The sequence below is a fragment of the Acomys minous genome, assembly GCF_964271855.1.
Source record: "Acomys minous genome assembly, chromosome: 6".
Classification (NCBI taxonomy): Eukaryota; Metazoa; Chordata; class Mammalia; order Rodentia; family Muridae; genus Acomys; species Acomys minous.
The window spans coordinates 36,220,399-36,236,734 of NC_140487.1; the positions used below are offsets into that span (position 1 = coordinate 36,220,399).

Sequence of the window (16,336 nt, forward strand, 5' to 3'; positions counted from 1 at the left end):
AACATTTATAGAAACACCGGGAAGAGTGTTAATTCAGACAAAACCCATTGGCTTAAAGAAATCTCATAATTTCTATGTTTATGAGGCCAACTTGCCATTGGACTCACCAGAGTAGACTTGCAAAGGGCACGTGAAAATGGAGTTTTCATCATTTTTAGGTGAATATTCATAGTCGCTTCCAGCATAGCTTTGCAAAACTATTTCCGGAACAGGATTGGCTGTTTATTTACTCACAATCATTTTTCTAGAGTCCATCACGTGTGAAACACTTGAGAAATTAAAAGAGAAAATGTCCCTACGCTCTGGAGCCTAGTCTGGGCCGCAGGAATCCTTCACCCTTATCAGACAGGGCTGCACTTGGGTGCTGTGGGTGTAGACTCAGTCACCTTCAGCTTTCCTTCTTCCTCACTCTGCTAGACAGTGTGTGCCCTCTCCTCTGTGTGTGCCTCCTGTGCGGTGGGGCAGTACATAGCAGCTACTCAGTAGCTACTGCTGGGGTCAAAAGCGGTTAAAAGTGGTTAAAAGCCCTTCTCTCGAGGATGTTCGAGGGTTCCACAGAAGCCAGGTGAGGGCACCATCCTCCATGGGCATGGTATGATCCTGTCACCTTTTAGTCCTCAGTCTCCCCCCCACCCCACCCCCCTGCCCAGCTCCTGCTTTTACTAGTGCCACCCTAGCAGCTTTAAATCTCCAGCTCTGATGTCTCCAGTGTGCTCCTTTGGGAGGTGCCGTGTCACTAGTCAGCCTGGGGACTGGTGACTGCTCTTCTCTTCAATCGTCCCTTCCTGTCTGTGGGCTCTGGCTCAGCTCTGCATTGCAGCAATTCCTACTCGGGCCACTGGATAAGTAAAGGTTTCACTTTGTACACAAACTACAAAGATAACGGTCGTTATATTTGAGAAGGTGCCTGGCTAAAAAAAAATTTTCAATACTGTCCTTGAAAAGTTTATGCTTCCTTCCTGGGAGGTGGAGTCACTGAGGGAGCAGAGCTAGGCTCATTTTGGACTAATATTTACATTTTACTAGGTTTCTAGACCAATAAAAATCTCCCTAGCGCGTCTCAACAAATTAAGAGGAGCGGAACAGCAGAACAGCAGAGGTGACAGCAGAAGTTGGGGTGGGGGGGGCAGCCTCTCGGGCAGACCTTCTTGGCTAGGAGCAGCGTGTCCTCCTTGCAGGTCTGAGTTTTGTCTTTGAGCTTGTGTGTGAGCTGGGACACCTGCTCGTAGATGAACTCCTTCTCCAGCAGCTTCTCCTCCTTCTTGGCCAGCTGAAGTTCCAGCTGCGGTGGGAAACAATTTCAGTGGCAGTTTACAGAATGATGTGTGCAAGGTATGGTCTCCGTGCCCGGTCGGTCCTCCACCCCATGGCAGAGACACAGCGCATTGAAAAGTCTCTGCCCTATGAGCATATACAGGGGAAGGATGTCCCCCTCAGTCACAGTCATAGGGGAGGGGAGTAAGGGGAAAGTGGGAGGGAGGGAGGAATGGGAGGATACAAGGGATGGGATAACCATTGAGATGTAATATGAATAATTTAATAAAATACTAAGAAAAGAAAATTTGTACGTGAAATTGGATAGAGCCTTGCTTAAAATGAAAAAAAAAGATATTTTATGAAATGATCTTGATGTAGCTTTTAGAGGCATATAATAAAGACAGCATTCCTCAAGAAATTAAAAAAAAAGAAGTTTCTGGAGCTGGCCCATGTCAGGAGACACGCTGGGGGCTCTTCCCCCACAGGGTGGACTATGGCCTCTGGGTCTATCTGGTGCCCACAGTGACATTCTTTCCAGGTGTCCCACAAGATTGATAAATTAATATATTCATTCAAAAAGTCAAAATTAGTGATGGGCTAGGAGAGAAGGGCGCCTTTAAGTCTTGAAACTTACTGGATCTTTCCTTCCTTGGGTAAATATCTGAACCAAGGTTGGATTCAGGACTGCACAGCAGCCAGGTGGCAGCCAGTGGCTGGAAGAGTGAAGGACGGGTCTACCAGAGTAAGGGAAGCAGTGTGCCGAGTCTGGGAGCAGGTGCAAGTACAAACAAGGGCATTTACCATATCTAATTTCTTGACCATTTCCTCTTCAGTCAGATCTTTCCCCCGAATGAAGCGGACTCTGTCTTTGCTGTCAGGGTTTACAAAGCGTTTCTCCAGGTCTTTGATTCTATCTGCACACTGTGAGAACTGTTGAACAAGAAGCGGACATTAACTTTACAGTTAACTCTCTATCTGGGCAAATCTGCAAATGAGGTAGCCAGGCCCCTTAGCTCGTGTGTGGAGCTATGCAGATGGTATGAGGGATCGACCCTGCATGGGAAGGATGATTAATTTTTCATTATTAAAGCTTCAGAATTATGAAAATCTAAAAATACACAAAAGAGCGAGCAACGTGGTGGATGTCCTCATGCTCATCGCCCGGCTCCAGCAGTGATCAGCACAGCTGCCCTCATTTCACTCGCTCCTGGGCGCTCTTCCTCCAGACACCTGCGGGGCTACCTCAGCGTCAGTCCCACACATCATGTAGGTTCGTCTGGATGACTCAGAAGAAACCCGTTTTCTTTTTCTCTTTGTATTTTTTTTTTTCTTTCTGATACAGGGTCTTACTGCAAAGTGCAGGAATCCTCCTGTTTCCTCCCGTGCTGGGATCACACGTGTGCACCGCCATGCCCAACTTCAAACATAAGAATTTTAAGATAAAATTTAACCACCGCATCATTTCATATACACAACATTAACGACTCCTTTGCATATGTCTAATTTCTCCACCATTGCAAAAGTGGAGCATATACTGGTATGTATAATTTGATATGTTTGACCAAGTTTCTTCAACAAACATTAAAAAAGAAAAGGCAGACAGTGGGGCTGTTGTTAGATGAAAAGTAGTTTAGTGGACACATCAACCAAGTGCAATAAATGGTAAAAAGAATGACTAGTTTTGTCCACTGGATATCGATATTGATTTGTAGCTAATCTGAAAAATAGGTTTAAGTAACAAGAGTTTGGTCTTTTTCATAGCTTATTAAAGTCCTTTTTGTTAGACACCCTGTAGTTTCTCATGGACAAATACACACCTGAAGCTTATTTTATACACATAAATGTATTTATATATAAGCACAAATATAATTTATGCTATATAAATATATTTAGTTATGTAATACATTTATATTATGGAAAACAGAACATGGCAAGTGTAGCATTACTGAAGTGCAGCACAGGATGGTGACGTCTGGAGGCAAGTGGTGTGGGAAAGCTGGAATGACGAGCCATGAGGGGTGAGGATGGACTGGAGCAGGGTACCTGGACAGTGATGGAGTGGTCCAGAGAACTCTGAGGGATATGGCTTTCTGAGTTCTAACATGGAGTTCTTTGCATTGAATGCAACTTCACATAGTGCTGTCAAAAATCTTGAATAAAGCCTGTGAAGGGCCTTGCACCCATGGCACTGTGTGGGCTGGGGAGGGTGGCCATCCATGGTCTACCTTGACAGCACAGGGCTTGCACTCATGGCACTGTGTAGGCTGGGGAGGGTGGCCATCCATGGTCTACCTTGACAGCACAGGGCTTGCACCCATGGCACTGTGTGGGCTGGGGAGGGTGGCCATCATGGTCTACCTTGACAGCACAGGGCTTGCACCCATGGCACTGTGTGGGCTGGGGAGGGTGGCCATCCATGGTCTACCTTGACAGCACAGGGCTTGCACCCATGGCACTGTGTGGGCTGGGGAAGGTGGCCATCATGGTCTACCTTGACAGCACAGGGCTTGCACCCATGGCACTGTGTGGGCTGGGGAGGGTGGCCATCCATGGTCTACCTTGACAGCACAGGGCTTGCACCCATGGCACTGTGTGGGCTGGGGAAGGTGGCCATCATGGTCTACCTTGACAGCACAGGGCTTGCACCCATGGCACTGTGTGGGCTGGGGAAGGTGGCCATCATGGTCTACCTTGACAGCACAGGGCTTGCACTCATGGCACTGTGTGGGCTGGGGAGGGTGGCCATCATGGTCTACCTTGACAGCACAGGGCTTGCACCCATGGCACTGTGTGGGCTGGGGAGGGTGGCCATCCATGGTCTACCTTGACAGCACACAAATGAGCAGCTACTGTGTTCGAGCTGAGCATTTTTGGAACCTAGAGTCAGAGCTAGGAGTAATGGGGAGACTCTTTGGGTACCTCTTGGGGGGCAATCCAGTTGACTGACCTAAATGGGAGCAGTTATGGCTACAAATCAGGCAAGCACTGGGGAAAACGGCTGATGCAGGCGCACAAGCTGGAAGATGCTGTCATCTACATAAAGTTTATCTGTCCCGATGCACTGAAGCATGGGCGTGGACCCCACATCCGGTCCCACAAATCCTTTGCATGAAGCTGAGTGGAAAACTAAGTAAAGGCTAGCACCGAAGAGCACTTACTTGTACTCTGAGAGAGGTTTGCTCTCGGATTTATGACTATTTTAATAATCATTCTTGGGTATAGAATTCTTTAACATTTTGTCCTTTTTCTATTTTAATTAACTGGATACACCTAAATTTCATATCCAGGAAAAAAAAATCTAAAAGCAAGGATGGCAATTTAGATACAGGATAAAATTTGTTCCTGCAGCCTTGGGTCAACGGGAAAAAGTTTAGGTCACAAATATATCTATTTTTTTTAAAAGATTTATTTATTTATTATGTATACAGATCTCATTATAGATGGTTGTGAGCCAACATGTGGTTGCCGGGAATTGAACCCAGGACTTTTGGAAGAGCAGTCAGTGCCCTTAACCTCTGAGCCATCTCTCCAGCCCCAAATATATCTATTTTTAAAATACTTTCATAAAAGTATTATTACATGTGAAGAAAGTAGGCTTCCATTTGCATTTTAGCCTTTGCTGTTGGGAGCCATGGGCTAATAAAGATCTGCTCTATGTGACTGCAGACTGAGAACATTTCGTTCCTTTGGAGGGTAAGAACACTGACCCTCAGGCTGGTGTGGCAGCACCGCATGTCATCCCAGCACTCAGCACACAGGCGTGGGAAGGTTGCAGTGAGTCTGAAATGAGCCTGGGCTACACAGGAGTTTCAGACCAACAAGGGCTGCAAGAACCCTGCTTCAACAGGCCAGAAGGACTGGATGTCACATCTCAGTGGTCTCCGGAAACAGCAGTGACAAACACATGCCGCAGATGGTGGCAGCATGGGTTTCTCTAGAGCGAGCTACAGAAATGATGAAGATAAACTACGGCTAAATCCTAGCATGATCCAGATTCCAAGAAACACAGGCAATGCTTCATGAGAACACACACACACACACACACACACACACACACACACACACACACACTACGTAGCTCAGAAACAGTGTTCAAAGTCATCTTCGACCATCACACATCTTGTGCAGTTACCAGCAGTGGTATAGCTTGGCGTCCATTCAGGGACCCATTGTATCTACAAACTAACACAGGGCACAAAGACAAGCTGCTGGCCTGCGGAAGTGTCCCTGACCGCTCACCTACCTGAATCTGGAGCACAGCCAAGTCAGCATCCAGGGCCCTCTTGGTGGGCAGCAGTTTCCGAGTCACACAAATCTGCCTCTGCTTCTCGGCAACCTTCAGTCTGAGGAATCGGATTTTTTCTTCCAGGGTGTGGATTTCCACTTCCGCGTGAAGCTTCATCTTCTCCTGGATGTTTATTTTTTCATAAAAGATGCACACTTCTTCCTCCCGCTCTATCAGCTGAACACCACTATGGTCAAATTCAGAGCAGGAGTCTGAGCGGGTGTTGAGGCCACTGTTCTTTTAGTTACTGGGTTGCCTTTGGCTTTGGCCTCACAATATGCACCAACACAACAGAACTTCAGAAGACAATGACACATTCCAGTAGCTTGCTAGTTAAACTCCACACACTAGGTTTTCCCTAGGGATGAGAGAGTTTGGCATCTCCATTCCTAAGGCCAGCTGTGCAACTTGGTAAGGCCCAAAGGTTTCCCTGGGGTAGGGGAGGTCACTTGCAACAAGTGAACAAAACAAAATGCAAGCCTGGTTTTCTGCAGATCTTTTCTTGGGCCAGATTTGCCAAGCAAGGCCAGAACTGTAGGCACGGGACCTGGGGTGTGATTCTGGAGTTGCCAGGCCCACAAGGCTCTTTGAAAAGTGAGTGTTTCTGGGGTTGGTTCCCCAGTAGCCTCCTGACAGGCACAGTGGAAAGACCCATCCTTGAGGGAGCCACTGGACAGAAACAAAGTGAGAATTTTTCCCTCCAGCACCTTTGGTCTAACCGGGACTTGGGAACACTCTATTTGCCCATAAACTTTTGCTTATGCCAGGAGCCAAACAGGATTTGTTTTTTTGGTTTTGTTTCTGTTTTTTTTTTTTAACCCAGAACGAACACTCAGTAGCATTTTGTGAAAGTTCTATTTGTCAAAGACCTTAAAGATCTTCCCCACCATCTGCATATCCCTGCAACTGCTACCTTTAGTTTTCCTCAGTCTTTCTCTTCCCTCCAATTGTGTGTGTGTGTGTGTGTGTGTGTGTGTGTGTGTGTGCAGTTGTACCTGGCTAACCTTAATCCTCTCTTCAGCTTCTTCTTCTCCTCCTGTCAAAGCCTCTTCTTACCAAGTTCCCTTGATGACAGAAGCCGGTAGCATCAGGGCCTGTCACTCCAATGCTTTACAATGTAATTGCACACAAATTTCATGAAATTTGAATTATTTCAGGACTCTGTCATCTCACCTACCAATTTCTCAGAACTCAAAACAACAGCATGGGGTGGGGACTGTTAAAATAATAATACTGCTTAATGATAGGCTTGCAGCCTGGAAGAAATAAGGCCCTCCCCTAAGGCTTAGTTACTTATGGAAAATGAACTCAGAGAATGGGCTGATAAAGCCAAACACTGCCTAAATGCATAGATGTTACAAAGACCCACTTGTGTCAGTTGATGCAGAAGGAACTCAGTGTTACCTTGAGGGTCTCGACCCCCACGGAGTCATACATCAGATAGCCTGCATATCAGATATTTGCATTATGATTCATAACAGTAGTAAAATTACAGTTATTAAGTAGCAATGGTTGGTAGTCAGCATAACTTGAGGAACTGTATTAAAGGGTCGCGGTGTTGGGAAGTTGAGGACCACTCTCCTAGAGTCTTAGGGAAGACTTTGATCTTTTTGTTTTTGTTTTTGTTTTTGTTTTTTTATTTTATTTTATTTTATTAATTTATTCTTGTTACATCTCAATGGTTATCCCCTCCCTTGTATCCTCCCGTTCTTCCCTCCCTCCCATTTTCCCCTTACTCCCCTCCCCTATGACTGTTCCTGAGGGGGATTACCTCCCCCTCTATATGATCATAGGGTATCAAGTCTCCTCTTGGTAACCTGCTGTTCTTCCTCTGAGTGCCATCAGGTCTCCCCCTCCAGGGGACATGGTCAAAGGTGAGGCACCAGAGTATGTGAGAAAGTAATATCCCACTCTCCACTCTACTGTGGAGAGTGTTCCGTCCATTGGCTAGATCTGGGTAGGGGTTTAAGGTTTACCGCCTGTATTGTCCTTGGCTGGTGACTTAGTTTGAGCGGGACCCCTCTGCCCAAATCTGCCTATCATAATGTTCTACTTGTAGGCTTCTAGGACCCTCTGGGTCCTTCTACTTTGCCTTTCTCCCATGATTCTCTCATCTAGAATCCCACTAGAATGTCCTCTCCTCTGTCTCAGTTAACCCAATCGAGAAATGGGGCATGGAACTAAACAGAGAATTCTCAACAGAGGAATATCAAATGGCTGAGAAACACTTAAAGAAATGCTCAACCTCCTTAGTCATCAGGGAAATGCAAATCAAAACAACTCTGAGATTCCATCTTACACCCATCAGAATGGCTAAGATCAAAAATTCAAGCGACACCACATGCTGGCGAGGATGTGGGGAGAGAGGAACACTCCTTCATTGCTGGTGGGAATGCAAACTAGTACAACCACTTTGGAAATCTATCTGGTGCTATCTCAGAAAAATGGGAATAGGGCTTCCTCAAGACCCAGCTATTCCACTCCTTGGAATATATCCAGAAGATGCTCCAGCACACAACAAGAAAATTTGCTCAACCATGTTCATAGCAGCCTTATTCATAATAGCCAGAACATGGAAACAGCCGAAGTGTCCCTCAATAGAAGAATGGATAAAGAAACTGTGGTACATATACACTATGGAATACTATTCAGCTATTAAAAACAAGGACTTCCCGAAATTTGTGGATAAATGGATTGAGCTAGAAATGATCATAATGAGTGAGTTAACCCAGAAGCAGAAAGACTCAAATGGTATATATTCACTTATATCTGCATATTAGCCCAAGGGGCATGTCCCACGAAAGCCTTCACTTACCAGACTTTGATCTTCACAGGTCCCAAACCCTCCTCTTGGTTTCCCTTCCACAGACAGCCTATCTTGTTTTCATGTGAAACACACAGCTCCCTCCAAAGGGTGGTAAAGCGCTGGCTACCTCTCAGCGGGGCTCCTGGGCACCCGGCCTACCCACACTGCCATCCGTACCTCTCAGCGGGATCCCCGCCCCCCCCTACCTCTCAGCGGGATCCCCGCCCCCCCCACCCCCGTACCTCTCAGCGGGACCCCGGGGCACCCGGCCTAGGCACGCCGCCGTCAGTCTGTCCGTCCGTACCTCTCGTTCCGCCGCTGAACGGCCTTCTCATACTTCTTGCGCAGCTGCACCATCTCCTCTTCGATCACGGAGACCATGCTGGCCAGCCTGTCCATGCTGCTCAGCTGGGCTTCCTTCTTCTCCTTCATCTCCTGGAGTTTCACCGTGATTTTGCACACGTCATTTTGCATGCTCTCTTTGATGGTCACGTTGTTGGAATACTTCAGCATGGAGTTTTGCAGCTTTCTTTCAAAATAATGGCATGGGCGGGGGCGGGGGGGGGGGGAAGATCGTTACTGTCTGCTTTCACAGGCGTTAGAGTCATCATCGCCTCGCTCCTAGGGTCCTCCCGCTAGGCGGACGAGGGTACTGTCATGGTGCCACACTCCTTTGTGAGAGGGGCCTTTGCTACCCTGTGGTCTCGGGAAACTGGGTTCTGGGTTTGAGGTGCTTCTCTTGACAATGCCAACTGGACCTGCACACTCAGTCTAGGAACATGGGTCAGGCTGGATGAAATCACAGCTTGTTCGTGGCATTCTAATTTCCCTTTGGGTAAGAATCTGACTAGGAAAATTTGTCTTTTTAACCATACTTTTTAATCAGTGTATTTGATATTATCTTTATCAAAGTCAACTGGGCAACAATATGCTAACAGAAAAACGCAGCTATGTAGCCTTAGGAGATCAGGAACTAACTAGGTCAAAGAGTCTACTAGATCCTGGTATGGGGCAAACAATATATTCCTAAGGCTACAATTTTTCAGATGCTCTCTCTGGTCTTATCACACAGATTAACTCATTTGTTACTACTGTGTCATAACAAAGAGCTCTACCCGGGTAATGATGAGGATCGTGTATAAGGAAAGAATCCAGAGAAGCAGCTTGCCCAGGGTACCACAGACAGTAGCTGGCAGCGCTCTGGGTTGAGCCTAGAATGCGTTGCTCTTAGCAGTTCTGCTGTGGCCTCCCGCGTGCACGTCACATGCCTCAAATTCACACAACCAGGGGACGTCACCTAAGAAGTCATCTGCCTTCTGGCTTCAAATGCAGACTGTCAGATTAATACTTCTCTTCTTAGTTGAGCAAATGAAAGTCAGATTGTCGTTGTAAAAACAGTTTTACATGAGAGTTTTGCATTCATTAAAAAATGTGAAAAAAAGAAGTGTGTTCAGGTGCCTATACTGTTACCTGAGAATCAAGGTATTTGGAGCAGCCTTCCCCCATCTCTGAGAGGCTTGCCCTCCTCCATGACCAACAGGGTACCCTAGAGTGCCAAAAGCAGAGGAGGCATGGCTTTGGAAGGACACTGGCTGCAGGGAACTGTGAGGCTGGCCTGGCTTAGCTGCCTTGAGAAGGATGCGTGGTAGGTTTTTCAGGTTAGAGTCCATGGCTCCTGAGGCACAGTGTGCCTTCCAGTTCCTGAGAGACTGATGCACTCCCTCAGGTAGTGAAGCGTTCAGGCCGCCTTGTGCTTCCTTGGCAGTCAAGGAAGCATGGAAGCCTGACAGGAGAATTGGTCTTAGGCATTAATATTGTGTTCCCGGTAAAGTTTGCAAATGCTATTGTATCCTGGCAACTACAGTTGTATTGATCTTGGAAGTTGCCACTATATTGTTTCTGATAAAGGTATAAAAAGTCTGATTGTTCTCAATAAAATTGTCATAGCCTCAAACTTGCTGTGTGTCCTCCAAGCGGCTTGATTTAATTCCTTGCGGCCATATCAGGTAACCTTGGCCAGGCAAGTAAGTGAGGGAACTTATCACTGGCTGTCACAGCTCTTACCTTTCTTGAGAGACAGCACTGTTTCTTAAAATCTCCAGTTCGTTTAATGACATTTTGTGCCTTTCTCTTATTTCATTTACTTTCTGGTGAGCTTTGTGAAGCAGGTTAACTAACTTGTTCCTTTCATTTCTAATTGTGTCATACAAGTTGGCGAATTCTTTGAGTCTGTGAAAACATGAGGTGGCTTTTGAAAATAGAAAAATAAATACACTCTTCCTCCAGTCAAATAGTTAAATCATAACCAAACTCTTTTTACCTCCGATAAATTTCACGTTTTCTCTTCCTGTGTAGCCTGATTTCAAGGTCCTTTGATTTGATTTCCTTAATGATACTGGAATATTTTTGCTGAAATGTAAAAAAAAAAATGTGTGAAATAAAGAAAAGTAAAAAATTATGTGTTAAACAAACAAAAACAACTAGAAAGCTAGGTATGATGGCTCATGTGTGTGATCCCAGCATTTGGGAAACTGAGGCAGTAGGATTGCAATGAATTCAAGATCAGCCTGTGGTAAGAGCCTATCTCAAGAATTCAAAACCAACAACAACAAAAATCACAAGGCATGTGCACTCACTCCCACTGAACCCCACTCTATACCTGTCTGTTAATTCTTCCTAGCCTGCTGGCATGTACAGACGAGGAGAACAAGAGAGAGCTGAGAGCTGTTGCCTGGCCAGCTGAAGTGACTCTCACTCACTAGGACAGAGGGATTAGGGCTTAGGAAGAAGGAGAGAGGGTGAAAGAGCCTACACAAGCAGGGTGGGCAAACTGGGTGGGCGACTACTGAGGAGAGAGCAATGGTAGCCTGCCCCGCCCAGCCAGGTGAGCATGGTGCTTCCGGAGGTCCATGAAGAGGATTTACAGGAAGTTTTGACAAATGTTGTGACCTGAACCCTCTAGGCATTTTGTGAGGGACTGAAGCAATGGTTAAAGTGCAGTGCTGTCCCTTTGTCTGGTGGATGTATTCTCCATTATAATATAACTTCTCCTTTATAATATAACCAGACTGAGACCAACTGTAAAGCTGTACATTATACATTAAAAAGAAGCAGTTATACCTTCAGAATCATATATATATGTATATATATATATATATATATATATATATATATATATATATATAGTGTCATATATAATGTGTGTATATATAGTGTTGAATGTACTATGATGCTCTTTAGACAGAAGATGCCTGCTGGCCCCTTTCTCTGGGATAGGAAGCTTTCAGAGGTAGATTATGTGCTGGTCGAGCCCAGGGGGAGGGTGCAGTTTCAGTCACCCTCCATCAGGGGTAGGCAGAGCAAAATCATTTGGCCTGGTGATGCCAAGACAGTATGGATACACAGCGATTTTATTTTGTATAACTTTCAGTGAAAATGGGAGCTGACAAGCTAATCAAAGAATAAAGCAGGTATAAGATGAGGTGTCTTGGGTCTACGCTGTCTTCAGTGTGACAGCAATGCCAACATGAATCCCTACCCCAGCACCTCATCTCTCTCTCTTTTTTTAAAGATGTAGATACGACATAAAATAGTAAGATTAAATGCCTTCTTGTGGAAATACAGTTAGCTACAACTAATGTCCACAGAGTAACTCCCAATACTGAACTACTCATGGGGCAAGCCGTTTTCCCTTATAATTTCCATATCTCAAATGGAAGAGCTGTGTTGTGCTTTATTATGAATTAGCCCATTTAGCAATGACATTTAGCTTATGTGGAGTAGTCACACTCAGATGACATAGGGGTCAGGTCCTGGGATCCATTGGGATCTGTCCACTTTGTAAAGCAGGCCAGTTCTCTTCTTGGAATAACAAAGCGGAGCTCTGGTAGATCTAAAACCTCTGAAGATCAAAGAGGGGACGATTTGAACTAGGAATCCTCACAGGAGTGGACTCTACCGAGGCAACAGGTGCTTCTGAAAACCTCGTTCTGGACTAAGCCCACCCCAGACCCCACCTTTGTGGCAATGACCTTCTCAATCCTCGGCTGCTCCCCCTGGGGATCCTCTCAGCTGCTCCCCCTGGGGATCCCCTCAGCTGCTCCCCCTGGGGATCCCCTCAGCTGCTCCCCCTGGTCATCCTCTTCCCCTCAGCTTCATTCCTTACCAGCTCCTGGGACGCTGCCGTCATTCTCATCTGCTTTCTAGGAGCCCAGTTATCCCGTGGCCCCGCTGGGCTTTTGCGGTAGGAACCAGACTGTTTAAGGTGGGCGGAAGGCCCTCCCCACCTGCCTGGCTGGCACTCTGCTGCTTCATCGGGCATGCCTTCTCTCTCCCTCTGCCAACCAGGCTGAGGTCCTCATTTCTCAGGTGTGGACGTGTCGAAGTAAACAGTGCAAGAAGTGTCCGAGGAGCTGACTGACTGCTGGGGTCTGTGAGGCTAAAGCTTTCTCCTCCCTTCTTTGCTACAGAATCTATTTCCTCTCAGAGCCCATCAACACCGTGGGAGTGGGAGTTCTTTCTGGGAGATGAGAAAAAAAAATTCCATCCCCATGGACACACTCAGAACGAGAACAAAGTTTATACATGTAAACAGCCAAGGCCAGGTCATGTGACAAATGCCTACATTCTACTTTAGTAATAGTTCATATCATATTCCTTTTTAAAACATTATTATTATTATTATTATTATTATTATTATTATTATTATTATTATTATTATTATTATTATTATTATTATAAGCACAATCTCACTATGTCTTCCAGGCTAAACTTTAACTTTCTGTCTTTCCCTGTCTACTGCTTCTTGACTGCCCGTCACACATGCACACCTTTATTGTTTGTTTGGCAAGAGATCAAAGCTCCCACAGGAGAGCACTCTAGCATTGAACTGTATCACCGCCTTTATTTACTTTTAACAAAGAACAACTAGACATAATCCTTCCGTGGAATAACCGGTTACAATGTTAAAGTGTTAGCTACTACTGCGGGAGGAGGTGCGGCCTGGGGGGTTGTTTTACCATGTTGCCTGTGGAGTCTGGGGAAGCCACGGCATGAAGCTGTAGCTGAAAGCTCCTGCACTGGCGGGTGTGCTGCTCACCTGATGACCTGTCAAATGCTCTGACCCTAACTTGTCCCAAGGCAAGTCACAGTGTGCTCTGAGGCTCTGTGGCTTGCAGATTCTCTCTGTCTGTAGTCTATGCACCTGACAATCCTGGCCACTAGCCATGTCCTCACACCCTCTGGTCATTGTGATTGATTTTTTTTTTCTTTTTTTGGTTTTTCGAGACGGGTTCTCTCTGTATATCCTTGGCTGTCCTGGACTCACTTTGTAGACCAGGCTGGCCTCGAACTCACAGCAATCCGCCTGCCTCTGTCTCCCAAGTGCTGGGATTAAAGGCGTGCGCCACTACTGCCCAGCCGTGATTGATTTTTTTTTTAACCTCAAGACAGCTAACTATTGATAACATAACACTGAGATTTTTGTTGTTGTTTTTCAGTGTATGACTGAGTGTCCTTTAGGGAGATTTTATAGTCACTGAATTTGAAGGAAATTTGGAATTATTACTTTCTGTTTAATGATGTGTTAAAATGAGGCTCTCTCGAACCCGTGCAGTAGTTAGCAAATGGCTGTAACACAGCAGTTACCTGGGCCTTCAGGAAATCCTTAGACTTCTGTTCCTTTTCATCAAGTTTGATCTGAGTCATTCGCACCAGGTTGAACACCAGGTCTCGCATATTTTCTTGCTCCTTTAAAAGCTTGTTTTCCTCTGTAATCTGCTGCTCCACTAACTTTGCCTCAGCCTCTGTCAGGATTTTCTTGTGAGAAGCACAGGGTTATTACTCACTTTCTGAAGGCACACAGCAAGGTCAGCACACAGCACTGTCTTTTTTTTCCTTTCGTGTTTATTAATGGACAGAGCAGTCACCAAATCTCTGTCCTGGGCTTTCCCTTTATTTTGTGGAGGCTGTGGGCTAGTGGATTAGCATGATCAACCTTTTCCATAGTGCTTTTAAGTGACTTAGAAGAAGTTTAGGAATATGTCTTAAAATATTTCAACAGTAGCTTGAATGACAAAAGTTTGAAATTTGAAAATAGACATCGATAAAACAAGGTTGACTTTTTGTTTTTGTTTTTTTGAGACAGGGTTTCTCTGTGTAACAACAGCTCTGGCTGTCCTGGAACTCACTTTGTAGTCCAGGCTGGCCTCAAACTCACGGAGATTCACGTGTCTCTGCCTCCCAAGTGCTGAGATTAAAGGTGTGCACCACCACCACCGCCTGGCCAACAAGGTTGACTTTTAACATGAGCAATAACCCTTCTATTTGAGAAATCTTAATAGCCTGTAAAAAGGTTGTCATTTCAAGCACATTTTTTTTTCAGGGAAAAAAAGCGGGGAATGAACTTTAAGCTGAGGATGGCGTGCGCATACTCAGTGGTAGACCACTTGGCTAGCAACTTTGAAGCACCATATTCAATCCTCAGTAAGCCTCCCCCATGAATAGAAGTAGGCAGGATGATACTCTAACAACACATTTTTACTTTAAAAATTAATGTATATTATTTGCACATATTATAGATATGAATGGGTTCCACTGTGGCATTTCCAAATACACATACAGCACATATCATGACCTGATAGCGTCTCCCTTCCCAACCGCCTCCTCCCTTCCCCTTCCTGTCCTGGCATTTTTTTTTGATGTGCTTTTCCAGAACATTTTTGAAACATAACTTTATGCTCCATTCTGAGATAAGCGTAAATGAGTGCTGATATTAACCTGTTGAGCCAGATTTCTCTTAGCTAATTCAACTTCCTTTTGGAGCTCTCTCCTTCGCTCAGGTAATAAGAGGTCTTCTTTGGGGATAGCTTCAATCTGGAAGTCAAAATTTAAAACAGGTGCTATGATGCCCAATGCCGTGAAGTCAACCCCATTACATACTTTTTGAAAATGGCAGACAAATCGTGATTGCCAACCTTATAGGAATTTCCTATTCTAGTTATTCATTATAAAATCAATGCAAAGTAAAATATGAAGATGTACCAACAATACATGACTCATTAGGAACAAATGGTTTATCCTTTATAAGCAAATCTTAATATCTAGTATTTATTGAGTATTGCCTAAACGCATTACAGGGTCCGTGGGCTTAGATGCATGATCTTTTTCATTCCTCACAAATGCCATGAGGCATCCAGTTGTTCAGAAGAGGAGACTGACATATGAACTTCCTCCGTGGTGCAGGTGCAAACCCAAGCAGTCGGCCAGAGAGCTGGTGACCTCTCCCCCTTACCCTGCTGCCTCCAACTCATGATTGAGGAGCTGAGGAACCTGCATATGCTTGACCATTCATGTGAGAGTGATTATAATTATGAAGTCTATGTTCATTTATGAAATCCTGTAGTCCAAAGAAAACCAGTTATTAGTTAGCAGTGAGTATAATTTGCTACTTAAATGTGATAGTTTGATGAATAAATAGAAAATTCTTCAAAGAAAAAGCTCCTTAGTCTTTTGGTTGAAACCTACATTTTGCCATTATACTTTTGCTGTGGTAGTTTGTACTTTTGTCCTGGGTTAAAATGCTTGAGGAAAACTATTTAATAAGGAATTGTATAGTAGCCAATGAGGGAAGGGAGGCATCCCACACTGTGGAAGGGTCACCTTGGGGCGATACTAGCCTACTTGACTTTGGACCCCATTATGGAAAGCAAACAAGTCCAAGATTGATGGTCCTGTGAAATTCGTAAAATAATATAAATCTCATGTTCCTAATGAACAGGTGAGTGATACAGCAGATCAAAGCAAAGGGAAAATGCATGTAGCCTTGAATAATCAGGAAGACTTCATGGGCAAGGTAAGATGGCTGGGAGAAAGAGCCATCTCTCTGGTATGGGATGGGAGATGAGCCAGCGCCCCTGGAGCAAGCATTCCCTGCTGCAGATGTGCTCCTCTCCACATTCCACTCCCAAGGGCTGCAAGTCTTGGCCCTG

At 45.2% G+C, this 16,336-nt stretch overlaps 1 protein-coding gene and 1 long non-coding RNA gene across 2 annotated transcripts in view; one reads left to right on the forward strand and one right to left on the reverse strand.

The window, feature by feature from the left end:
- Positions 1–16,336, reverse strand: part of CCDC146 (coiled-coil domain containing 146) — a 123,971-nt gene that overhangs the window by 4,135 nt on the left and 103,500 nt on the right. The window contains exons 10-17 of the mRNA XM_084787267.1: positions 15,126–15,221; positions 13,995–14,165; positions 10,669–10,757; positions 10,413–10,577; positions 8,653–8,877; positions 5,501–5,729; positions 2,059–2,187; positions 1,145–1,282 (exon numbers count right to left, since the gene is read on the reverse strand). Of these exons, the coding sequence (XP_084643393.1) occupies positions 1,145–1,282; positions 2,059–2,187; positions 5,501–5,729; positions 8,653–8,877; positions 10,413–10,577; positions 10,669–10,757; positions 13,995–14,165; positions 15,126–15,221 (1,242 nt within the window). The remainder of the gene's footprint in view (positions 1–1,144; positions 1,283–2,058; positions 2,188–5,500; positions 5,730–8,652; positions 8,878–10,412; positions 10,578–10,668; positions 10,758–13,994; positions 14,166–15,125; positions 15,222–16,336) is intronic.
- On the forward strand, positions 1,219–10,390 carry LOC311600529. Its single transcript, XR_014780272.1, has 3 exons — positions 1,219–1,332; positions 2,600–2,794; positions 9,421–10,390. It is a non-coding gene; the product is annotated as an uncharacterized lncRNA (long non-coding RNA).